Raw genomic sequence first — 26481 nt, forward strand, 5'->3', positions numbered from 1 at the left:
CTTTCAGCAGTTTCCCTATGAAAAGAAGGTCCTATGAAACAACTGGTAAGAATCGGAATAATGTGTTTTACTTCAACAAACTACAAGTAGCACCTTTAATTGTCTGGCAAGAATCATGATAATAAGCAGTGATTATATAAAAAAAAAAATGCAATGTGCCATAATCAACAAAATAATTCACAGAAACAACAACAAAAAAAAACTTGCGCAAGCAGCGGCCAGTTTTTTTTTTTTACTTTACTCAACATCAGGAACGACCCACCACTGCATGCATTCTGAAGTCAATGAGTGCTCGTGCCAGCGGGCAGAGATTCTCCCACTAGCACCACACCAGTCCCAGCAGCTACTTGGGCGAGAGATGCATGTTCCTGAGCTGAGTGAAGGGGGTGTTGAGATCAGCCAGCAGATGAGGTTCTGAGGTGTTTACAGTGATCTACTCTAGTTTCTGCTGCAGCTTCTTCTGGAAGCAGACGGGCAAGATGGAGAGCACGGCGAGGACTCCGAGCACGGCCAGAGAATTCCAGGACACGGCCTCGCCAGCGGTGGTCAGTTTGTAGAGCGTTGTACCCGCGTTGATCGCTACAAAAGATGGCGGCGCCACTCCTGTGAATCAATCAGGTGGAACACAGGTGAGTCACTGGCAACACATGACACCAAATTAAAACAACAGAAGGGAGAGAGTCTTACCGAGAAAGGTACCGATGAAGAAAACCCCCAAAGGCACATTGATGACAGGTGAGGTGATGTTGATGAACCAGTTGGGAAGAAAGGGTGTTATCCTCAGGAAGATGATGTAATTGATTAGATGATCTCGATGCTTGTCGACCTATGGGCAAACACCATGAGCAGAAGGTTTTTTAAGGCTCAAAATATTCTAATACAATACATCATAGTTTTTTGATATATTTGATCATAAGCTGAATACTTTTGATATTTCGGTTTGATGGTTGAATTGAACAAGAAATGTGACACTTGGCTCCTTCACTTTCTAATGAACCAAACAATTCCTTAATCAAGAAAATAATAAGATTAACTGGTATTGACAATAATCATTAATTGAAGCCAAACCTTTGTCTTTGTAGTAATTATAGAAACAGTAATATGACATTTTACAAGACCAGCAACTCTTTTAGGTAAAACTTCAGCCTTGAAAGTCACTCACACAGTGTCAATAAAAACTGGAAAATGAGCTAAAACTGGTGTGTTTTACATGAATAAAACATTACATTACACAATAATCAATCAAATCTAACACCTCAAGGAGAAAACTGCTTTTACTAAGATTCCTTCAGTTTACCGTACATCTTGTGTTACAGCTCTTACCTGCTGGGACCATTTCTGTGCTCTCTCTGTGAGATATTTATAGACCACGGGTCTGCCCACCAGATATGACAGCATATAGCAGAAGGAAGCACCGAGGCCAGAGCACTGCAAACACATAAAACACATGATTACTAAGTGAAGCTCACAATAAGGAAGAGAAGACCACAATCTCAAGTTATAAGTGTGTGCATGTACATAAGCTAATGTAGCCTTGGGAGAAGTGAAGCCAAGCCTTTCTTAACACTTGAAATGTGTGTATTTACATCCCCTTTTGCAAGGAAAACATTTCAGCACACGACTGTTCATAATGCAAGGCAACAATTGTTTTCAATCACACAGTTCATACTGTTCTTACTCACCAAGCAGACTAAGAAAAGAGCCAAAGGGAAAGGGTAAAGATACCCAGACAGGATGCTGAGGAAGATAGATCCAGGGATTGCAAATGTCTGGAGGCTGAAAAAAGCGTCAAGGTAAACGACTAAACAAAAACATACAGTCACCACAAGCGGAGGAGTGTGTTAACAAATAAATCAACGGCAATAATAAATAAATCGAGCATATTCCTCGAAGCACTCTAGCCTGCTGATCTTTATCTAAATGTTTAGCAGTTAGTTCTAGTTTCTATTGTTTTTCTTAATGCAAAGGTCAACTACACTGATACCTGATCTTTTGTCTATAATTTGAGTAGCTTAATGATTGACTATCTGCCCATCCCAGCCAATGCTCACATACAGATACCACTACACAACATGAGACATGATTTAGAGCCGGTGTCATTGGCTCGATTTGAACAGTACACTGCTGACACTGAGAAATGACTCAGATCCTTTCCATCTGATAGTGAGATGTTTCAGATGAATCAGATGCGGCAGGACCGGTTTTGTAAGTCCAGACATGGTGATACTTTTGAGGAATGCCTGGTGGAAGACTCCAGACAGAAATAAACACTGGTATTTGTCATGGTGACATCCCAAGACCGAGAACCGCTTACTACAAATGATCACTGCAACCCCATTTCCTGGTGCACTCTAAAATCATTCTGAAAAGGACTTATTTTTCCAAGTCCGAGTTGGATATATTTTCTTCAAGGATACAAAATATATGTTGCAAAGTAGGCCACCAACACTTGGCTGTAGTAGGTGTCCTTGTATTTGGACAACACGGTTCCCAAAGCTTTGGCATCATCCATGTCTTTAGGGATCTTGATTTTCTCCATTTCATCACTGAAAGAAACAACATGATCGTCAGTCATTTACATTTTACACAAATATTCTGTTTTCATCACAATACAAACATTTTTGACAACACTAATGAGCAGAGTTTGGAAATAGCTTGCAGCTGTGTTCGTCCCTGCTGCTTGACTAATTCAGAAAGAAGGAACGTTGAGAGGCTGAGCTGCACATCTCGTTCTGACCTCATGAGTCAAACTAAACAGTCAGTGTCCCTTTCAAGGATCATGTTTCTAAAAGTCCTTTTCGTCTCCGTTGGTTAAGACTTGATCTTATCCTGTTCTGTTTTGTATAAATACATAATTCATATTTTGTCAAACTGCTATATGTCTCATTTAGTCCTATTACGGTTCAAATGTTCCCTGTCAGTCAAATTCCAGAAAAGACATTTAAAATTTTTATTTGATTATAAATATTTAGCTATACAAAAATGGATTGTTCAAAATGCCACAGTTAAGTAATTTCTCAGCTGTTTTCCCCGCCACATGTTTCCTTTTTCTACTGGAAGCTGACATTGTAGAGAAAAACAAGACAAAACGGCAACAAAAAGAGAGTGAGGCTGCAATTCAGTGACCAAGTTTAACGATTTGCAGAAAGGTCTGTCACGCTTTAACCCTGCACCAGCACCTGCCTCTCAGTGTTTGGTGACCTGTTAACTTTAAGATTTATCTCAATGATTTTCTTTTACTCAACAAAAGAGTTTTGTGACTCAGAGTGGGGGAACTCAACTAACTTCAAGGCTCAAAACTAGAGGTCATCGGAATCTTAAATTACTTATTTTCATTGATATTATCCTAAAATAATCATTTCATTTACTGTGATTTATGTGCATCTGGTTTAGTCAGGATCATTTGATTCTAGTTTTTACGTGGTAAATCACTTTGTAATTGTTTTAGCATAAGCTAACCCATAATAAACATCACCAACAGTGCTCGTTAAAACAGCCCCTTATACAAGAAATCTGTCATATTTTTGTAGACCAACATTATCACCTCTCACATATAAAAAACAAGTTGAATAATTAAAAAAGCAACTTACTCCTGAAGCTCTGGGAAGTTCCTGTAGACCAGGTACATGACTGAGGCAGCGCAGGTGAAGATAGAGACCAGAATGAGGAGAGACATGCGTGTTGAGCCCCCCACACTATGTTGAGCTTCTGTGCGGAAGAAGAAAAAGAGTTTATACATGAATCAGACTAACTAGCTACACGAGGGCCTTGTGTAATTTTCTTATGAAGTTTGCATCATTAGTTTAAACCCCACAGGAAATGAGCCTCCCCCATGAGACAGACTCTTGCTGGTGCTGAGGCAGTCTGCTGTGTAATGATTTATGGAAAGGGACAACTGGAATATCTGTAATAATTTAAGAAGTCAGTAAAAGATGTTATTTTATACTGTACGTAAAAATTTACTTTTTGGTTGTTACCTTAAGCACACTAGTGAAATGATACAGAAATGAATAGAGACACCTGAGGTTAATTCCAAATAACATTAACAGTAAGCTTACCTACTATGTACCTACTTACTTAAACAAAAAACAAACAGAATTACGTTTGTGAAAATGCTGTGTCTTATTAGTGTAGAATGTATTCAATTTATTTAAGATTAATAATTGTTTTATTACAGAAAGCACTCTCAGTAGTGAATTAACAGGCCAGCAACCTATGAAATTAAACAAACTATAAAACTGTGATACTTTACCTCAGTTTGACTTTTTCATTGACTATTATTATGTTTGAATGTAATTCACACCAACAAAACTCCCACAAAACCACTTTATAGGTCCTGTAGCCTTGATAGAATCAACAAGATTTGCTTCACAAAGCATCGTCACTAAACTCCGAGGGTTTTTCCTGCTCTTCCTGTCATGGTCGTGGATATGTTATGTCAGGTATTGCTGCAGGGTTTTGTTGATCAAGCAGCTCATTGTACTGTCGCCCCTTTAGAAAAGGATTTGCAACCTAAACCAAACTGTCATGCATGTAGAGGCAACTTTGTTTGGCTTTACAGTACAAACAACAGTACTACAACAGTCACAACTGATGTAAATTATTACAGGTGAAAATACAGGTTGACAGGGTGACAGTAATATGGCCAAAATTGTTTTATTAACACAAAACTGTTTTATATTAGCAGCTAAATATTTTACTATCGAAGTCACAGTTTCATATGATAGGAAGATCTTGGACTTTGTGGACGAATTCCCCTGAAGGTTTACAATGGGAAAGAATGGAGGTTTAGATTAATTAATGTAATTACCCACGAATCTCATTCATAACATTGTTGTTGTTCTTTTGTGTGGTTTTATCTAGATGTGTGTTTAACTGTTGTACCTTTAAGTAGTTGAACAAAGGGATCTTATTATCCCATGTCACCCTTGTTTACCCTTTATCCCTTTCGGCAGGCACGTCATTAGCAACAGTGACATGATAGTAAGTACATCGACAACAGTACTGTAGTCACAACACGTTTGAGGTACTTGTCGGTAGTTGAATATATCCATGAAATAAAACTTTAAATGTAGTAGAATACTGTTATAGACGGATGTTCTGTAATGGAGTATTTTAGCAGAGTTTAATTTCTTCTTCTCTTCTTTCAGTAGATAATCTCATCATTAAGCCTGAAACCCTCTGATCTTTGTTAAACATCCAGCTCCAAAAAACATTCAAATATTTAACATTTTGTTATCAAGGCTGACTCGGGCTAATTGAATCCTATCCACAGCTCATCTAGAGCTCACTAACTCGGTTTAAAGTGTATTTTTGTAGTTGCTTCATCAAACCCACAGCGTGTGTGTGTGTGTTATTAGCTTTGCGGATACAAGCTAACCATCTCAGCCATTAACGGTTCTATAGCTCGCTGCTAGCTCCGGCTTCACAACAAACACTCAGCTAAATGAAGCCATGGTGCAAGGCTGCGTTTCGAAATCCAACTGCTCGCTTCGCTTTCCTCCGCTGTGTTCCCCTTTGAACCGAGAGGGAGCTAACAGCGGTTAGCCGCCGCAGTGTGAACCCACCTTTCAGCGCTTGGGAGTCGCTGTCGTTGGGCTTCACCTCCTCCTGGGACGAGGACGACCCGTCCGCCTCTCGTCTCTCCCTTCGCTTTTTCGCCATTTTTTCAGAGTTAACGTCGAGTTCGGCTGAAGCACCAGTGAACAAGTGTGTAGCGGCAGCAGCAGCCGGCGGGTGGAGAGACTGGTGACCGACACCGGTGCAGTGACAACCCGCTGACAGACACGTTACACAGGCTGACCTTTTACCTTCACACCCAGCAGCACCATCCACCACAGCGCCACCTGCAGTCCTCCTCTTCCTCACACGCCAGACCCCCCCCCACTGGTGTAGGACAGTCATTGCTACTAATGGCCTCTAAAGGCCTTCCTACCGTGGCCGATAGGGGTCATCACATGCAAATAGAAAAAAAACACGTGCACATTAAGAAAACGTCTTTTCATAATTTGCAGTGCGTTGAGCTCTCTCGGCCACTGTACCTTTCTGCAGCAGAAGTAGATCTGTGGGTTTGAAGAAGTTTGAGCTGCTTCCGTGACTCACTGCTTTTTTTTTTTTATCAGCCAGTCTCTCAGCAGTTTGTATAAGAAAACCATCCTAGATTGCCTTATCCCATGAATGAAACTCTTCTTTTCAATTATTTTGTCGCCTACAAATCAATGAGCATATGGCAAACTGCAGGTACATCTCTTTAAATAAAATACAGTTCAGTAGTCACACAAGTTACACAAATTCCATTCCTTTGAAATGATCAAATGTTACATCAGCACCTGAACGTTAGGCTTCATGAAGGATGATTTATTGCAGATCTGTTGTATTATATAGACTGCATTAGTTATACCAGGAAGAGTGTAAAAAACTAAAAAACTAAAACTAAAAGTTTCAGTATTCTGTTGTTTCTCATATGTGCAAAGCCAGAAATCACAGTTTTCTACCTGCACTTGGTTTCTTCTGACTTTTTTATGCATAACGCTGTTTTTGTTGTATAAATGGTGAATGTTTTATTTAATATCTGACTGTGAACGTCTGTTATTCGGCTATTGTGGTTTTTATTTGAATTATTTTGTTATCACCGGTCATGTGTACCATGACAATTCTTCTTATGGGATCAATAAACGCTGTCTTGTGTAAAAAAAAAACTAAAAAATACTCTTCTTTTCCCCTGCATAGAATGTGACCCTGTGCATAAGATAAGATACAATTAAATTAAATTAAATAAACATTTATTAGCCCCACAACAGGGAAATGTGCCATGTTTCAGCAACTAAGAGGAGAGTCAAAATAGAGACATCAGTAAAATAAATAAATAAGTAAACATGTACTAAGAACATCAGAAGATCCAGTGAAGCACCTCATTCAATTTAGGAGCATCTGCACTGCTTCATCCCAGTTTGCTATAAACAAGGGGAAATGTAAAATACAAATAATTTGGAAAAAAGTAAACAGAATATATTCACTGTGAGCAGAATATATAACATAAGACATTAAACAATACAAAGGCAGAGATGAAATGACCATTGCGAAGTTAAATGAGTCACCTGAGTGAGTTTATAGTGTAGTCCCAGAATTTGGTGCAGGAAGGAATGACCTGCGATACCTCTCCCTCAGACACTTGGGGTGAATCAGTCTGTCACCGAAGGAGCTTCCCAGTGCTATGACAGTATCCTGCTGGGGGTGGGACTGTTTTTTCATCACAAATGACGGCTTATAGTCATCATTCTCCTCTCTACCTCCACCTTGTCAAGGTGGTATACCAGGACTAAGCTGGCCCTCCTAAGTCGGTCCAGTCTCTTCCTCATGAGTCCTCCAGGACTCCACAGCAAACCATCTGTCCCAACCTAGTGTTGTGCATTTGATCTCATCATTCTGAGGCATATCCACTCTACTTCTAGGTTCAACTGATGCTTGGATGCACTGCAGCTTTCTCCCGCTACTGTTTGCAGCCCACTCTTATTGCCACTGATGATTCAGTCCCTCACACTCCATCCTTCCAAACAGAACCTGAACCTTGCCTGGACTGAACAACATCTATCTTAGCTATTGTAGATCTGACTGCTGAATCGTCATTTCTCTTATCACAGCTTTAAAAATAACAAGCATTAGATTCTCCAGCAAAACGCTAAAGAAAGAAATACAAAATAAAAAACATTAACAGATACTGTGCCTTCTCTGATGATGCACAGACAGTCCTCAGCTTAACATGTTTCTGCAACCACATGTAAAAATGTTGGTCTGATATGAACAATTTATCTCATCCTATAGATCTATGCTGACTTTATATTTGCCTTGAATGACTGCTTGTACGCAACAGTGTTCTCTTGCAAAATATTACATCCATGGACGTATTTACCAAAACAAAACCTTTATTTTGACATATTTTATATGGGTATGAATGAATGCACTACATAGGTTGTATTAGGACTTCTTCTATTCAAAAGCTAAAACTGTGTATCTGTATTCTTTATTTCTTTATTTCTTTATTAGGATCCCTATTAGCACAGTCATACAAACTTCAAACTTCAAACAGCTCATCTCATTAGATCGTTCAAGTACATACAGAAGAGAAACAAAATAGTCATTCTTTTATGGATGATAAGCAAAACACAAGATTTTTGATCGTTGATATAATATACTACATATACAATATTTACATCAGGAGCAGGTCCTCTCCACGGAGGGTGCCATGTTTTTTACAGTAGCCCAGACTGGACAATCTAAAAACCTTTTGAGTTTTTATGACACCTGAAGGCCACCACAGGTTCTCTTTCATGTTTGGAAGGGGAGGGTGAGGTGAGGGTCATTCAGCTGCAACATGCAACTTCACCACTTGATTCTACACACTGAACCTTTAACTCTCAACTTCTTTCTGTCTGTGCAATACAAGAGTTCATGTGCAATTTTTTTTGTTTTTACACTCTATGTTCTAGTTTTTATTCCATTAATATTTTTCTATATTTCCTCAAACTTAAGTATTATTGTCCTTGCACTTAGGTATTGCATGTTACTTATTATTGCTTACTGATGCCTATTTTTGACTCTTGCTGCTGTAATATTGTAATTGTGGGACTATGAAAGGATTCTCTTATCCCTATTCAAATCATTGACGGTTAGCTAAACAAGTGTCACACCTCTTTGTGTGTGTTGCATTTAAATTGCCTTGGCAAAAAAAACAAACAAACAAAAACTAAAAACTGCAACTACCATGATGCACTAGTCGCCGCCGGATGTTCGTGTTGCACAAATCTGGCGCTGATCTATCCGGGTACTTCATTCACTGCTTCCTTTCGCGCCGGGTAACCGGAGAGCCGTGCGTCCATGTGCGCAGTGACTGGGAACTGAGAGTCCTCTGAAATATTAAAATCCGAGCCGTAAAACAGAGCGTTCGCCATGGATCCAGACTCTTTGGTCGAGGCCCTTCGGGGGACGATGGACCCCAACCTGCGGGAGGCCGCGGAGAGGCAGCTGAACGAGGTAAAAGTTGAGGCGAGCCTGTAATGGTGAAGGCAGTTGTGGCGCGGTCTCGGCTCGGGCCTGGGCCGTTCACAACATCAAGATGGTGCGATCACGCAGACGGCGCTCCGCTGCCCGCTACCGTGACCGAGCCGGAGCGGAATTCCGCCACTCGACCCACATAACACCCCCGTGTCTCCCGGCCTCACCCCCAACACCGCCGCGGGGACGATAACACGAATCCAGCCGCGATAAGAAATTACGTCGATTCCAGTAACCGACGTCAGTGTTCGCCTGAGCCAGCTGTGTGGCTAATGCTAAACAAGCTAACCCTTCTTGTCATGCTCAGGAGGTAATTGTTAGCTCGTCACACGCAGCCTCGGCCGGGTTACGATTAATATAAGAGCTGACACGACACCGTAATAATGTGACCGGTGTCCCGAGAGGTAAACTAAACAGAGGGACCGCGGGGCATGTAGCATTTAGCGTGTCAAATGGAGGTTAGTGATGTGTAGCTCTGTGGCTAACACCAGCTAACGGAGCTACTTGTTGGATGTGCTGCTACATAGCTGCTGCTCACGTGTCACTGTGACAAGCCCCGAAGTGATGAATTTATTTTATATCATTGAGTAAATTAGCACCAACGACCTTTTCAGATCTATTTTTTGCCTCGGTCCCACTTGATATCTGTTTGGTGAGGGAAGTTACTTCGTGAAAAACATCACAAAATGGAGTTTTAAGCTAGCCGACCTCCATGTGAGCACGTTAGCAATGTTGTGTGCTTACAAAGTTGTTGTCTCTCCTCATCCGTCAGTTGTGCTATACTTATATAAATTAATCAAATCAATTAGCTAAACGGTTTAGAAAGAATTTAAATGACAAAGAATAAACTGTAAAAAAAAATCACTTTAAAGGAAGTCGTTTATATTTGCCTGTTTACTGCGTGCGAGGGTAGAGTCGCAGATCAAATTAATATTTAGTGTTAATGTTTTACCTTTTTTTAAAAGCACACTCATTCCGTTTTATTGGTACTAAGGCAGGAAGGGTGTTGCACAACTTGTCACTGGGCAATAAGGCCAAGAATTATATTAATATGAACATTTTCACATCAGTCGATATCTATAATTATCAAAATAAATGTGTCCTCAGTTTAAAGGCTGATTCTCAGTGGTTTTAATCTCTTCTTTATGGGGCAGAGAATGACAAACACTTAATCAATAGCAAAGCATCTTCTTCTGAGGTAGATCAGTTATGTGTTAGACATCCTTGCTGTGCTTTCACATGCATAAGCTATATATATATATATATAACATTTGTTATTACCAGCCCTGACTTGCCAAAGCTGTTCTGTCTTATCACGTAATCCAAGATGGAATCAATCATGTGAAGATCTGTGGGGGCCACATCGTTCTCCTCAACAGGGTCATCATCACTTAGTATGTTCGGTGTTCAACATATAACAACATTCAGCTTTGTAAATCATGACTACCTGTCTTGGTTATGGTGATTTAAGTGCATCCAGGGCTGAGAATGGTTTTGTTTTAATGCCTAGTTTGTGTTACATAAGACACATAGTGTTGCACAGTCCAATCACAATGCCATGCCCAACAGTTTTTACAAAGCAAGGTATCTTATTTTTTATATTCAACTGATAATATGTCAGTCATGGCACATGTTCAGATCCAACCAAACAACCCTTCCTCCATCGTTTGTGGCAGTCTAAGGTGTTTTGATTTCTTTTTGGGGAACTTTCCTTATTTAACTTCATACATGTAAATGTTTGCTCTGAGTAGCACAAATTCAGTTCTTCACATGTCTCTGCTTCAACTTCATTGGATGCTATCATGGGTCTGAGGATTGCAGGGAATTAAGTGTCCACTTTGGATTCAGGAAATGAATTTATTCTTGGCACACAATAAAATACTTTTTAATCTTTGGGTTTGGTGGTGGGTTATCAAGTATTTTCCAAGTGAAGTCAATAGTAATTGATGGTAATGTCCAAGTGGAGATACCAATCTTTCTTGAATTTTTGTTTAGTCGAGTCATCAGAATTATGACTCAAGTCTGGCTTGATTCCATGTCATGTCTACCATTCTGGTTTAGGTAATCCTGGTGAGGCAAAAGCTCAGGCATCACACTGCTGAGCGATAGGGCCCAATGATTTTTTTTTTTACTTTTGTGTGACGGTCACTAATTTCTTTATCGGATCATCTCCAATCACATCTTGCTCTCCTAAGACTTTCTACTTGAATAGTAACATCGTGCAGGTTTGGCAACCGCAAAATAAGATTTTACTAGCAGTGTTAGCTTTAGAATTTCCAGAGAGAAAATGATTAACCGGGGCATATATATAGAAACAATTTATATGATTCAGGCTACAAAGTGCACTAAGAAATTTGAGAAGTTGCCATTTCCACTCAGTAATGTTCTGTTATTTGGTTTTAGTTACTAGTCAGTTACTTTCACAGTTTGCGTCAGAACCTCTACATCGGTCAGAGGATGAGGTGGGGCTCACGATCTCTGGGTGTCCTGCCCCTCAGCAAGCTTCCAGATGCTCAGCCAATCAGAAGAAATTGGGCCCTTAAGGAGGCTTCAGGAGGCCTGGGCTAATATTCACCATTACAGTTAAGAGGCTTGACCGAGGGACTGCATCACAGGAAGTGTGCGATAAATAAGAACCTTTTTCGAACTGTGAATCATGCAAAGCTACTCTAGTAGAGTCCCAGAATAAAAATATAGGGTTGGAATTGAGCATATTGCCACCAACAAATGCATCGTTAGTGGTGGCTCACTTGAATGGCTGGGAGAGCGTTCACACACGGGTGGCTGGAGTTGTATTTTACTTTCTGGAGGTGGATGAAGTAAATCGGCATTGTTTTAAATACAGTTTAGTCATATCTCAGACTCTGTTACGTGAAAAATGGTAAATAAGATTCAACAAAAATGCTTAAATCATTATATGAACCTAAAAAAGTGCTTCATTGGCACTGCAGCCTGGCACAAGGCACAAGCGAATGACATACGGTGATATCCCTACAAAACAAACTGCTCAGTAGATCTCATGTCACTTTACACCTTAAAATTTCAAAGGCAAAAACTAAATGCAGCTTTCTTTCAGGAAAAGAAAATGTTTTTTATCTGTCATCCCTTAATCTTATTTTGGTCAGAAAATTGAATGTCATGCCACAGTATTGGCCAAAATGACTTGCACTATTGTGGATCACAGCTGGGTAATTTGATTGAGTTTTTTTTATGATATTTGACCTTTTTAAACAACTCTCAATGTGGTTGTTTTTCTCTGATAACTCAAAGTTTGAGTTGTAATGAAAAATTCCACTAAAGGATAATAGTCCATGGGGTTTTTGTAAACATGATGTAAAAATGTCAATAATTCCCAAAATATTTCTGAATTTTAAAAAGTTAAAAAGGCGTTGTCTGTTTTTGTCAGATGCCTAGCAGCAGTTTGAATACCAGACATTGTGTACTTAGTTTGTCAAAATGCAACTTCCTTCCATAATGCCTTAGATAAATGTTCTAAGCTGCATACATTTAAGTGCAACAAAAACAACTAGAAGTATGTTTCATGCATATTAGTATCAACATTTCTCATTAGTGTTTGTAACCGGATTACATTAAGCTCTTTTTAATTCTGATTTACAGGGTCACACCCAGGTGAACTTTGTGTCCACTCTGCTGCGGGTCACCATGTCTGATCAGCTGGATTTGCCTGTCAGGCAAGCAGGTGAGTCTCTACTCCTGTCATGTAAAAACAGTTTTCACCCTCTGTAAAGGGTGATATGAAATATAACTAGATGAAACACATTCGTGTATTAATGTCAGGTTCTCTTTTATAAGAAACACTTGACATAAAGAGTCAGTTCCTTCTTTCTGCTGGAATGGGACCAGCACGTCTTCTCAATGAACTGATTTGTCTAATCAGATTTGGGTGAAGGAGGTATTTAAAAGCTGAGGTGGAGGATGCCAACAGGTGTGGGATGTGCCCTAATACATACAGGTTATACCAAGAAGGCAGAAAGTAGAAATATTCTCCCAAACTACCTAAAAGGCGAAAGCACTGGATGGCATAACAAATTTAACACATTTATCATTGGGATAAAAGTAAAAATCTATTGTTTTCTCTACCTAGTCTGCTCAGAGCAATATTTTACTATAATTCTTTAATACAACCCTCTCAAACCTGCAAAACAACACTTGTACTAGTATCACATTCTAATTCTCATTTCCTATGCTCAGTGTTGCTGTTTTGTGTCTTGATAGGTCATGTTATTCAGTCCAAGTCTTCTCCTCCCCCCCCCCCCCCCCCCCCGAATCTACTGTGACTTGCTGCTTTTTTGTGCATCTGACTCCAATTTTGTCAAACTGCATTAGTTGAGAAATGGACTTGATATTTGCCATGACCCCAAGCAAAACAGGTCACTTATATAATGGTTTCAGAAAAGATAATTTAGTGATGATGACATGATTCACACTTCTGTTTTTGTGAGGCCGAAGTGCAGGGGACACATGAAGTTGGTTAAATATAGCCTGTGTTGCTTTAAACAAAAATGCCTCTCTGTGTGGAATTTGTGTCGATAGAAGGGGAAAAAATTAATGGTCTGAGTTACAAACTTGAACAAAGTTGTTCCAAAAATGTGTGCAGAGAGGATCTGAATCATTGCGTCCACCTCCCTAGTACTAATAACTGTACGAGTAAATGAAGCTGTTCTAGAGCTGGGTGCTTTAGTGCAATAAATACTTTTCCAGCTGTAGGAAGAATGTCTGACGGTGTTCAGAGTAGAATTGAGGACCAGCTCCTGAGGACGGCCCAGAAGCTGTCAGAATAAGGTCACAAGTGAAGTATGTACATTGTCTACATTTACTGTATTAGTCAATCTCTTAGGCTGGGCTCATTTAGCTTCTATCTCTAAGTGTGTCCATGTGATGGCAGATAATAAATGTAACCTTAAACTCGGCAAACAAAACACAAAGAATTCTGCAAAGAGCAGTGCTACCAGAACTGTTCATTTTATGTTTTTGTCATTAAACCTCGTAGTTGAGGTTCCAATGTGTTGCCAGGTGGACTTTAAATCTTAAAATTCATATTGTCACAGCTTTGCACAAAATTAGGACGTCTCACTGGTCTGGACCAAATGTCCAACTCTGTCAATCCAGAGGAGGTATAGCCTGGTGATTATTGCTAATAAACAATTTCCCTTCAGGGACTTTATCTAGGAATTATCCATCTTATCTGTTGAAGATTCAATTTCTCCCTGTAGATATTTCAAAGGTTTTTGTTGACCCACAATACGTCATTTTTAAAACACAGATTGAGGTAATTTAAAATGGTTAATCTGTGGCTTCATCAGTGAGCACAGTTTACATCTGTTCCTGCTTCTGCACTTGAGCCGCAGTTAACTTAAAATCTTGAGGCTTTTGGTTAACAGCTAATAAAAAACAAAACAATTAAAGCCTCTAATACCGACACTAAAGTATGTAGTTTACCATCTTTATGCCAATTTTATGTCATGTATATTATGTTTACAGTCATTTCATTTAGTGAGATAGATTTTCAACAAATAATTTCCATGAATTTAAAGGGCAGGTTCTCAGTGGATTTCCATTGTTGGGACGTCAGTGTAGTTTGGTGGTATTAGGTGGAGGGGAGGTGGTTTAATGCTCTGTCAGCAATGATAGGCTGGATTAAAATCGCCTCGCCAGCGGTGTGGACATTTGTGTCAGCAGTCTGACGTCTGCTTCCCAGCCCTCACTCTTCCACTCCCTCCGATGCCTCGCCCTGCGAAGCCACACAACTCAGAGTGGGGCCCCACATTGTGCATGTGATCCCAGTTGACACTCTGGTGCCACATTCAAATCTACTGAACTGCAGATGGAAAAATGTGTTCCTCCAGTTTAGGCTGAATTCACACGCTACTGTGTCGTAACGCAGTCATAATGATGTAAATGCCGTCAATGTGATGGTAGAAATTTGGTTGTGCACCAACAGAGTTTAGAGAGCTTAATGGGGAGAGCAATGTTTTGAATGGGCAGCTAAGTACAGGGGGAAGGGAGTATTTTTGATCTATCGCACTTAAAACTAATGATAAATACATAAATTAAATAGTTTCAAATGTTTCAAATATCTGGTTTACAGAATGCTTTGCCAAAGTTGACCACATCAAGTTTGGTTTGTGCTCTGAACGTGCCATTAAAAGGCTGACTCTTGTGGTTATTTTTTTTTCTTTCTCTCTAGGTGTGATTTACCTTAAGAACATGATAACCCAGCACTGGAGTGACGGAGAAGGTTCAGCCACAGAGCCACCTGTCAATAACATCCCTGACGAAGACAGGCAGTTCATTCGAGACAGCATCGTGGAGGCCATCATCCACTCCCCAGAGCGCATCAGGTAAACGCTCACCTTGTAGACTGAGTAGAGCGAGAGGAGGTCAGGAGATTTTATTGTCCATCAATGTTCCCTCCTGATCCCCTGTTTCATCCTTCCCTTTTGAACTTGTCAGGGTCCAGTTGACAACATGTATCCACCACATGATCAAGCACGACTACCCCGGCAAGTGGACGGCCATCGTGGACAAGATCGGCTTCTACCTGCAGTCAGACAACAGTGCAGGGTGGCTGGGCATCTTGCTCTGCCTTTACCAGCTTGTCAAAAACTACGAGTATGGCATTTCTCATTCTTAATTTCACATTGCATCGTTGGCACATGACATTTGGTTAATGTTGTTCTCCTGTGGCTAATATGTGAAACAGATATAAGAAACCAGAGGAGCGTCAGCCTCTCGTAGCCGCCATGCACATCTTCATGCCCATGCTGAAAGAACGTTTTATCCAGCTGCTCCCAGACCACTCCAGTGACTCTGTCCTCATACAGAAGCAGATCTTCAAGATCCTCTATGCCCTCTTCCAGGTAACGTCACAACACCGCACACCTTCTTCTCAGCTCGGGACCACAAACTGCTCTTAAGGTTTTCATAAGGTCATAGTAAGGTCGAGACCTTGCCATGACCTTACGAGAAAGTTGAGCACCGCCCCAGCTGAAAAAGTCTAACTACAGTTGAAATAAACCTGCTTTGTTCATTGAAATCTCTCTTTAGTCATAATGTCCACCTGTAGGCATAATCTAATTACAGGATGATTTGGGATTCTATATAACACTGACTTTCTGGTTTGTCTCCTCAGTACAATCTTCCCCTGGAACTCATCAACAGACAAAACCTGACAGAATGGATGGAGATCCTGAAGACAGTAGTTGATAGAGACGTTCCTCCGGTAAGGAGACAATTTGAATTCATTCCACACTAATATTATTCATCACTCCTGACACATTGTTCGGTTTCTGAGATGCACACATTAAATTCTTCCGCAAGCTGACTGTGCTGACGTGGTCCTTGGTCTGTACAGGAAACAATGCAGATAGATGAAGATGAGCGGCCTGAGCTGCCATGGTGGAAGTGTAAGAAGTGGGCCCTTCACATCTTGGCTCGCCTTTTCGAGAGGTAATCGTCTAACGATGCTTAGCTTTTTTAAATAATTCCTGCAAATGTTTCAACAATAAGATTAACTTTACTGAATCCTGCATTCAGGTATGGAAGCCCAGGCAACACAACCAAAGAGTACGCAGAGTTTGCTGAACTTTTCCTCAAGGAATATGCAGTACCTGCACAACAGGTGAGGACTTCAGAAGATGTCATGTCAGCTGCACCTGCTCTACAGTCTGACTGAACTGTGTATGTTGAATGCACATAGTGAATTTCTTTATGCATTTGTCTACTAGGTGCTGCTGAAAGTCTTATACCAGTATAAGGAAAAGCAATATGTGGCTCCAAGAGTACTCCAACAGACACTCAACTATATCAACCAGGGCATAGCACACGCTCTGACCTGGAAAAACCTCAAACCACACATCCAGGTAATAAAGCATGTTCAATATCCAGGAAGTGTTTCACAATTCTGCAAATGAAAAGTCTAGCATGTTAGTTGTGCAGAAACAATTTGTTCAAGTGATTGGTGGTGCTTTACCATAATTCTTCTGCAATGACTGTTTGTACAGGTTCAACCAACAATTGATCAGTTCAAGAACGTTGGACGAAAGAACACATTAAAAACAAATAGTCTCAAGCGAGGTGCCTGGCATCCACTTTGTCCGCACCACTTCCTGTTTGTGACTTCTTAATTTTGTTTTTCAGGGCATCATCCAGGATGTGGTTTTCCCACTCATGTGTTACACAGATAGTGATGAGGAACTGTGGCAGGAGGATCCATACGAGTACATCCGCATGAAGTTTGGTAAGCAGAGAAAGTCAGTGCCTGTAAACCAAAAGGAATTCTGTTCATCAGTGAGAACTAACAATTACTCTCAATCTCTGCTGTCCCCTTTAGATGTGTTTGAGGACTTCATCTCCCCAACGACAGCAGCCCAGACGCTCCTGTTCACTGCCTGCAACAAGAGGAAAGAGGTGAGCTGAAATAAGTTGGTAGGAGACATTTCCCTCAATCTATTGAAGGCTGAAGATTAATCACATTTTTGGATTGTCTCTGTTTAGGTGCTGCAAAAGACTATGGGCTTCTGCTACCAGATCCTCACTGATCCCGCCTCTGACCCCAGGAAAAAGGATGGTGCCCTCCATATGATAGGCTCCTTGGCTGAAATCCTGCTGAAGGTAACCAGCCCTCAGAAGACTCATTTACACTTTCCCAGTTTCTCTATGTTACACATTCTTGCTGAGCGAAGCAGATGTTGAGCATTTGTAACGTATTGCAGCAAACAGGACTTTCATCGCACACTGCCCTTTTATTGTGTCAACCCTCGTGAGCATTAATTTGTAAATAATGGTCAAAGTGCCGAAAGAGATGATTGTGCAGAAGTCGATTGAGCTGTGGGCTATTGGAGATGATGAAAAAGAGTTTGCCTACTTAGGTGTGGCTCGACAGGTGGTTTAATATTTGATATCTATTAACCAAAGATTCAAGTGCTGATGCTGTGAAGTTGTCAAGCTGATGTGCCCAAATTTGAATTGAACAGCATCTTTCTAGAAACGATCAAACATGCAATAGATGGACTTTCTGTAAAAGATGAAAATGCTAAATGTATGGGGTAAATGATGTAGAGTGTGTTTGACTGTCTTGTGAAATTTGACTGTTTTATTTCTTTCACACAGAAAAAAATATATAAAGACCAGATGGAGTTCATGCTCCAGAATCATGTCTTCCCCCTGTTTCGCAATGAACTGGGCTACATGAGAGCCAGAGTAAGTACAATTTCCCAACAGGCAGAATAAAGTGGCTTTAAATTAACACAAACTTGTAATCTTAGCTTTTATCTTTAGTTTATGGTCTTTAATTTGTCCTGCCACATTTTCTCAACCCGTCTGTTTTCACAGGCCTGCTGGGTGCTCCATTACTTCTGTGAGGTGAAGTTCAAAAGTGACCAGAACCTGCAGACGGCTCTGGAGTTGACCCGTCTCTGTCTAATCAATGACAACGAGATGCCGGTCAAGGTGGAGGCGGCTATTGCGCTGCAGGTCCTCATCAGCAACCAGGAGAAAGGTGAGAAAGTAGTCATACAGCTCATCATTTTTTACTTGCATTACATACAACGATTTTCCTTTTTTATAGAGTGTAATCCAGTAGAAGTTTAGATAATAAATGTCCGACTAAACCCATGGATTGTTTTCTTCAGCCAAAGAATACATCGTCCCCTTCATCCGGCCAGTGATGCAGGCACTCCTGCACATTGTCAGGGAGACGGAGAACGATGATCTCACCAATGTCATACAGAAGATGATCTGTGAATACAGTGAGGAGGTCACTCCAATTGCAGTAGAGATGACACAGCACTTGGTGAGTACAATCATTATACACTCGCCAAGCACTTTATTAGGAACACCGTACACACTCTGTTTCAGGGGAAAAATGTGATGCCAGTGACTTTGACTGTGGCACTTGGTGCCAGATGGACTGGTTGATTTATTTCTGAAACTACGGATCTTCTTGGATTTTCACACACTGGAGTCTCAAGGTTTTATTCAGAAAAAAAATCGTGTGAGGAGTTGCATTTTTGCAGACAGCAATACCTTGTTTATTAGTGAGGTCTGAGGAGAAAAGACAGACTTGTTGGAGCTGACACAAGATACGGTAACTTGTGTAACCTCACTTTACAATTGGGATGAACAGAAACGCATCTCAGACTGAACATGTTAAACCTTGAGATGGATGACGACAGCAGACGATGAGATCTGGTTTCACTCCTCTCAGCCAAGAACAGAAATCTGAGCCTTCTGTTGGCACAGACTCTCAAACACTGAACAGTTGAAGACATGAAAACGTAACCTGGACTGATATCTGGATTTCTGCAGCATGAATCCATGCACTCAACCTGCGTTGTACCAAACAATCATGGTTTGAATGCTACAGTCTGAGCATTGATTCTGACCAGGTGTATCCATGTATGGCCACAATTTACCATCTTCTAATGGAGACTAACAGCATAATAATGCACCATGTCACTAAGCAGAAGTTGTCTGAAACGTGATAGAACGAGAGATAGGCTGCATGTTTGTGCAGCTGACAAAGGGAGGCCTCAATACTGAGTTGCCAATTAAACATGGCTGTTTTGAACGAGAACTGCAATCCTAGGATAAAATATCTAAAAGTCTGAGTTTGAGAATGTTTTGTCCTACTTACAAGACTGAGTACAGTCAGCAGAAATGAGTCACTCCATGACTAATCCAAACAATCACACAAATGGTTAGGGTTAGGGTTAATGTTAAAATATCGTGATATTAATACAATCCAGAGACGCAATCGTAATATTCTCTGTTCACTCTTCGACAGGCAATGACGTTCAACCAGGTGATTCAGACGGGGCCTGATGAGGAAGGAGGAGATGACAAGGCAGTGACCGCTATGGGCATCCTCAACACCATTGACACATTGCTAAGTGTGGTGGAAGACCATAAAGAGGTTAGCATCACAGTTGCTAAGCATGCTGCCCACACACACACTCTCTCTCTCTCTCTCTCACTCTTCTGGCTGAAAGCTCATCTCGGTGCCACTTCCTCTGCAGAAGCAGCTCTGGTCTGTTGTAGTGTTCTTGCAACACACTCGAGCCACCCACTAACTGCCGGGAACACTCTCTGTTCTCTCCATGTCCAATGACTCAATGATGCTGAAGCAGGCACTAGAAATAGTCCTGGAGCACCCTGCCACCATGTCTGCTGAAACATGGGACTGCTGATACTGGAAGCCAAGAATTCGATTTGCTTTGCACTGATGACTTTCCATTGTAATACAGGTTTCAGCCATCTTTGTTCCTCACATTATTACAAAGAACTGGAATTACTCCCAATCTGTTTTTATCGGGTGAAACCACAGGACTGATCCACACCTTAACACTGATTAACATTGATTTTAGTAACCAGGATGGATGACGAATGGAATCAGTCAGAATTAAAAAAATTCTATCCTGAAATGACAAATTTTTATCATTTAGTTATATAAAGTTAGAATATTTTAAGTATTCCGTTGAAATATCCTTTTAACGCTTGGATAAAATGTGCTTTTTTTCTGAAACATTTAAGATTTTTCTTGTACTTTATTTCTAATAAGTGCTCCACAAACACAAGACTGTCACAATCTAAGCAATGTGTGCCCAAATGTTTCATTTACTACATGTGTGTCAATCAAGTGCCTGGTATTAGAAGATGCATATTATTATTATTCACAACATGCTGTTGCTCAAAGATGAAACTATGTACAACTTTATCTCAAATAATGATTGAAATCCTCATTTCATTTTAATCCCTGTGTTCTTTCAGATCACCCAGCAACTAGAGGGCATCTGCCTGCAGGTGATTGGCACTGTGCTGCAGCAACATGTACTGGGTAAGCAGGACTGGTTCCACTGGTTTTTCCACATTCTACCTGCATGTGACACTAAAGCTCTCTCTGTCTACCTGTATTAGACGAGACAATCAATAACCAACTATATTTACCCAGTGACTCACTTCTGTGTTTGTTCTTTTCTCAGAGTTTTATGAGGAGATCCTGTCCTTGGCTCACAGCCTGACCTGCCAGCAGGTGTCGCCACAGATGTGGCAGCTCCTTCCACTGGTGTACGAAGTCTTCCAGCAGGATGGATTTGACTACTTCACAGGTACTGGCGCAGGAGACTGTTTTGTTTTTGGCAGCCACACAACCTCCATGTTTTACTGTGAGGGAATAATTACTGTTTCTGTTTTAGATATGATGCCACTCCTTCACAACTATGTCACAGTTGACACAGACACCCTCCTATCTGACACCAAATACCTGGAGATCATCTACAGCATGTGCAAGAAGGTAAAGTGCAGCAGTAGTGAACACATAGTGTAAGAGATATAACACTGCCTGTCAGATAATTTCTTGTGAGGCTTACCTTTGCATGTCACTTCACACAGGTCCTGACAGGTGACCCAGGTGAGGATCCAGAGTGCCATGCTGCAAAGCTGTTGGAAGTGATCATTCTGCAGTGCAAAGGTCGTGGCATTGATCAGGTCAGTGTCTAATGAAGATAATCCCATTTATAGCTCAGAGTACTGAACTGGTGAGATAATTACACACGCTCTAAACATGCGTCTGCAGGATGTACAACATCCATTTGGCTACGAGTTTAAAGTAGTGTCTTTTGTATGTAAATTGAATATAAGTTTGTTGTTTTTTTTTTTTTTAAAGGAATAACTTGTTGTTGCAGGTTGTTCCCTTGTTTGTGGCTGCTTCACTGGAGCGTTTGACGCGGGAGGTGAAAACCAGCGAGCTGAGGACCATGTGCCTGCAGGTGGCCATCGCAGCACTTTACTACAGCCCCCCTCTTCTCCTCAACACCCTGGAGAACCTGCGCTTTCCCAACAACACTGAGCCAATCACTAACCACTTCATAACCCAGTGGCTCAAAGATGTCGACTGCTTCCTTGGGTGAGACAGCTGTATTAACCTGTTAAATATTAACCTTCCTTAGTGTCAGGACAAAGGTCTTAGGCCTCATTCCAATAGGAGACAAATTATCTCGCTTACAAAACTATTGTCATCCTCATCAGCAATTTAACGGCTGGTATTTTGGGAAGCCCTATTAAATCCTGCTCTTCCACGTTTTCCTCTCACAGCCTCCACGACAGGAAGATGTGCATTCTCGGACTTTGTGCCCTCATCGACCTCGACCACAGACCTCAGGCTATCAACCAGGTGGCGGGTCAGCTTCTTCCAGCAGCCATCCTACTGTTCAGTGGCCTCAAGAGGGCATATGCCTGTCGAGCAGAGCATGAGAATGACGAGGACGATGATGATGAAAATGGGGAGGAAGAGGACGACAATGGTAAGGCCCATATATTTTTATTCAGTGTTGCGTCACCCATATCTGCAAGGTGAGTGAAGGTGTTAACACGACTCTCTGAATGACTGCAGCTGAGCTGGGCAGTGACGAAGACGACATTGACGAGGAGGGCCAGGAGTACCTGGAGATGCTGGCGAAGCAGGCGGGAGAGGACGGAGACGATGAAGACTGGGAGGAGGATGATGCGGAGGAGACGGCACTTGAAGGCTACAATACAGCTGTAGATGATGAAGACAACTTGGTGGACGAGTATCAGATCTTCAAAGCCATACTACAGAGTAAGGCAACCAGGACGTGTTTATTGAAAGCTTGTGCGACTCAGTTTGTGTCCATGTTGTACATCAATCACTAATCTGCCTTTTGTGATGCAGATATCCAGAGCCGTGACCCAGCGTGGTACCAGGCACTAACACAAGCCCTTGATGAGGAGCAGGGCAAACAGCTTCAGGACATTGGCACACTCGCAGATCAGAGACGGGCAGCACATGGTGAGCACCAGCTGAGACGCTTCCTCAAATTACCAATGAAAACCTGACGCGGTTTTTCTGTCTGACACAATAAAGCAACTTTTTACATGCTACCATTTCTTGTTTTTTGTTATTGATAGGGACTCTCCGTTTACAAAATAATCTTTAATGACTTTTCATCCATATACTGACCTGGAATAAGCGCAGCACTACAATATTCATAGCCTCTACCATAGACTGGATACAAAGACGACACGATGGCTCACAAACTTGTAGTTAAAGCATCTAAATCGCTGGCTTCACTGTTTGATCTAAACCCTGCCTCCGTTTTCACGAATGTGACATGGATGAAACAAACGAAAGTCGAAATACACATATTTTTCTCAAAAATGGCTTCTGTCATTGTATGTAGTTCGTATCACACTGATGTATGTTACACTGTCCATGTCTCTGGTAACTTTGGTTTTAATAAGTTAGTGTGAAACGTCATGATTGATCAAGCGCATTTGTTGGTGGAACCTCGCTACAGTGGCTCCGTCGTCCGTCACTACTGCGTAGACTCCGGCTCCAAATGTGCAAGATGGCAGCGTTCGTATCCAGGATATTTTGGCTTCATTTCTGAATAGTGGGAGGAAGTGAAGACGCGTCGTCCATCTTTATATTCAGTCTATGGTCTCTACTGAATCAAGTTTGTTAAACATAATACTTTATATTCATTATTATGAATTTTATTGTAATCATAATTCAATAAAAAAAGCCAATATACTGGATCATTCTGCTTGTTTGACCTGAAAATGTTAGAGAAAGCCTTCATCACCTGAGCTAAGGGTGAAGAAATGAAAAGCATGAACTATATTTTAGGGCTTCGCTATTTTATACAGATATTCAATGACTTGTCTTCAGGGAGTTTAACAGGATAAAAACATTCACAAACCATATCTCCTGTGGTATCCACTGGACAATTATGAAAAGAGGAAAACAAATCTTTGCTAATGAAATCAGTCTTTAACCAGCTGGCTGTTAAAATGATAAAATGAAAATGTAAAAATATGTTTAGGAGGTGTTCAAGCACAAGCTGTGTAGTATATGAACAGTGAGAAAGATAACTGTCTGTTTGTGATGTTAAAAGTTCTTTTGCTTATCGTCTAATTTCAGAATCCAAGATGATCGAGAAACACGGCGGGTACAAGTTCACGGCGCCAGTGGTGCCATCTACATTCAACTTTGGAGGCACTGCTCCAGGAATGAATTGAGTCATCCGTTCTACTTTTTATTACTCTGTGACTGATTGTAGTGAAGTGAAAAAAAGCTTGTGTTGTTCCCTTAAGTAGTGGTTCCAGAACTGGTTCTTCTCAGTCATTCTTCAATCTGTCAAATGGGGAAATAGCACCAGAAGATGTGGGAAAGCAACCAAAATGCAACCAATGGCTGGGGAAAACAAACCAAGAACTTGAGCACGATGCAAGAGAAGAAGCTCTGAACAACGTTGTCTTCTGGAGCCCAGTGTGGAAGGGATGTCACGACGGCAACTCTTTTTTTGTTTTTTTTCCCACTTAAACAAAATTGGGGGATTAACAGTTTAGAAATTGATAATGGGACTTAATATTTCATTATCACTGTTGTGGCCATACGGCCGTGATAAGATTATACCTCTGGTAGTGGTGATATCTACGTTATTTTCTGCATAAACACTCATGTTTATGTACATACAAGCCAAGGTTATTGATTTTTCAGGTAGCCTTGAAAAACAACCAGAGGCATTTGTAAGGTGTCAGCAGCTGTATTCATATGTAGCATATTGGATACTTCTTAGCACTATGTGATGCCTGATCTCTGTAAATTAATGACTAGCACTTTCATATTGTTCAGGTCTCCTAGCCTTCTGTATCAGACTGCAAATTTTTTTAATTGAAGACTATTTAAAATGAAAACAGCTGTAACTTTGTTACCCAGCAAGCGACTTCTGTAATGGCTGGTTGTCACGCATCTGGTTACAGAGTGGATCAGTGGGCAACTCGGAAACATTGATTCAAGGAAAAAAAAGAGAATGCTCTTGGTGTTCGGTATGGCTACAGGATGTGTTTGTGAGCACTGAAAGTACAATTGGATACATCATGTGAAGCATGTACAATTGGACTAATCGTGAAGGTCTCAAGCTTTTGGTTGGTGTATGGATGACCCATCTATATATACAACAACATATTAAAAAAAGCTAAGGGAATTCATGACCGTGTGTGTTTCCTTATACATGCACATTTCTGTCCACCAGAGGGCACTGCTCTCCTGTGATCACAGAATCACCACATGTGTACTCATCAGTTCATACAGGCCTGGTTTGAAACACTGCCCCCTACAGAGCCTCCGTAACTAAGACTGGCCTGAAACCTGTGGAATCCAATAAGTGAGACATGAATGATGCTGCAGCATAAAGCAGTTTGTAATCCAGTCTTAATTATGGATTTAGACTCTAGGGGGGGCTCCAGGATTAACTGAAAATGTATCTTCATTCATTATTACTTTTTATACTAAAATATACTTTAATTCAAGTGTTTAATCAGATTAGCACACACGAGCAAGGTTTGTAATGTGCATATTAAATCTTGAGGACCTTTTCAGCCAAATAAATGTTTCTGTTGTGCCTCAAGTATTTGGCCATTGTATTTACAGGTATGGGTGTGCACACTATTTAGTTAGAGCCCATCAAACACTGCTGGCTGTGCGCACAAAGGAATACACTTGTTTAATAAATGTGTATCTCCCCCCCCTGCACCTTTTGCAATAGGAAAGAATTCACTGTCCTAGATGAAATGTGAAATATTCACAAAATCAAACCCTTGATGGTTAATCACCATCTGAGCTTTATTTTTCAGTATTTTTCAGGTGTCTTTAACGACTGTCATCATAACCAGTCTGACAGTGTTAAATACAACAGAGGAAACTGTATCTGCTCCCTCTCTTCACCCTCTTTCTCCCTTTTTGCTCCTCTCTCCATCTCCTCTCCCCAGTTTCTGTCCTTTCAACCTAACTGGTCGAGTCCGATGCCAGAGTCTCCACCACTGTGTAAAGTGCCTAAAGATAATGTGTGTTGTGATTTGGCACTATCCAAATAAAACTGGATTGAATTGATCCCAATCATTGCAGCTCTGCTAATTTTAACTATACTGTTTCTAACTAAACATATCAAATAGATGAGGTGGAGAACGTAAAATACTCTTCAAAGCAAGTGGGTTTCTATATGGTTATCAACGAATGCACTTGGACTATCAATGGTAAAAGTATTTATTCGGCACACTGGTTTATTTTAGACTATTACTGTATAATTATTGATGAATTAAACTAAGCATCTTGAATGTACCTGATCAGATTGGAACTAATTTAACCAATGTATAACAATTCTGTTTTTGTTTTATTTTTCTGTTATTGTAAATGGAACATTTGGAGTGTTGGACCAACAATGTGAAACTTAAACCAAGATGGGTATTTTTAAAACTGTTTTCCTGACACGCACTAAATAATCAAATGGAATGATGAAAACTTAAAATATCTTACTAGTGCCCAAATTTTAAATCAGAAAAGGTAGAGTATAAAGTTTGGGGCTAACATCTCATGTTCATTAACAGCCA

The 26481-nt window shown here is 40.7% G+C and overlaps 2 protein-coding genes across 2 annotated transcripts; one reads left to right on the forward strand and one right to left on the reverse strand.

Annotated features, from left to right (window-relative positions):
* Window positions 1-48: 48 nt before the first annotated feature.
* On the reverse strand, window positions 49-5827 carry tmem41b (transmembrane protein 41B). The gene is made up of 7 exons (XM_034574787.1): window positions 5568-5827; window positions 3591-3708; window positions 2418-2546; window positions 1683-1776; window positions 1324-1428; window positions 688-826; window positions 49-603 (listed from the first exon to the last, which is right to left on the reverse strand). Exons 1-7 carry the CDS (start codon window positions 5662-5664, stop codon window positions 434-436), a joined length of 852 nt encoding a protein of 283 aa, XP_034430678.1. The 5' UTR covers window positions 5665-5827; the 3' UTR covers window positions 49-433.
* A 3000-nt stretch (window positions 5828-8827) lies between these two features.
* Window positions 8828-25684, forward strand: ipo7 (importin 7). The gene is made up of 25 exons (XM_034576612.1): window positions 8828-9030; window positions 12670-12751; window positions 15260-15413; window positions 15526-15684; window positions 15776-15932; window positions 16205-16294; window positions 16427-16521; window positions 16609-16693; window positions 16800-16934; window positions 17212-17311; window positions 17405-17481; window positions 17569-17685; window positions 18184-18273; window positions 18406-18571; window positions 18705-18865; window positions 19859-19987; window positions 20842-20908; window positions 21054-21179; window positions 21267-21364; window positions 21463-21558; window positions 21756-21976; window positions 22165-22373; window positions 22463-22669; window positions 22763-22879; window positions 24014-25684. The coding sequence occupies exons 1-25, from the start codon at window positions 8947-8949 to the stop codon at window positions 24109-24111; spliced, it is 3120 nt and encodes a 1039-aa protein (XP_034432503.1). The 5' UTR covers window positions 8828-8946; the 3' UTR covers window positions 24112-25684.
* The last annotated feature ends 797 nt before the right edge of the window (window positions 25685-26481 follow it).

This window comes from Hippoglossus hippoglossus, chromosome 3, assembly GCF_009819705.1.
Source record: "Hippoglossus hippoglossus isolate fHipHip1 chromosome 3, fHipHip1.pri, whole genome shotgun sequence".
In the NCBI taxonomy this organism is placed as follows: Eukaryota; Metazoa; Chordata; class Actinopteri; order Pleuronectiformes; family Pleuronectidae; genus Hippoglossus; species Hippoglossus hippoglossus.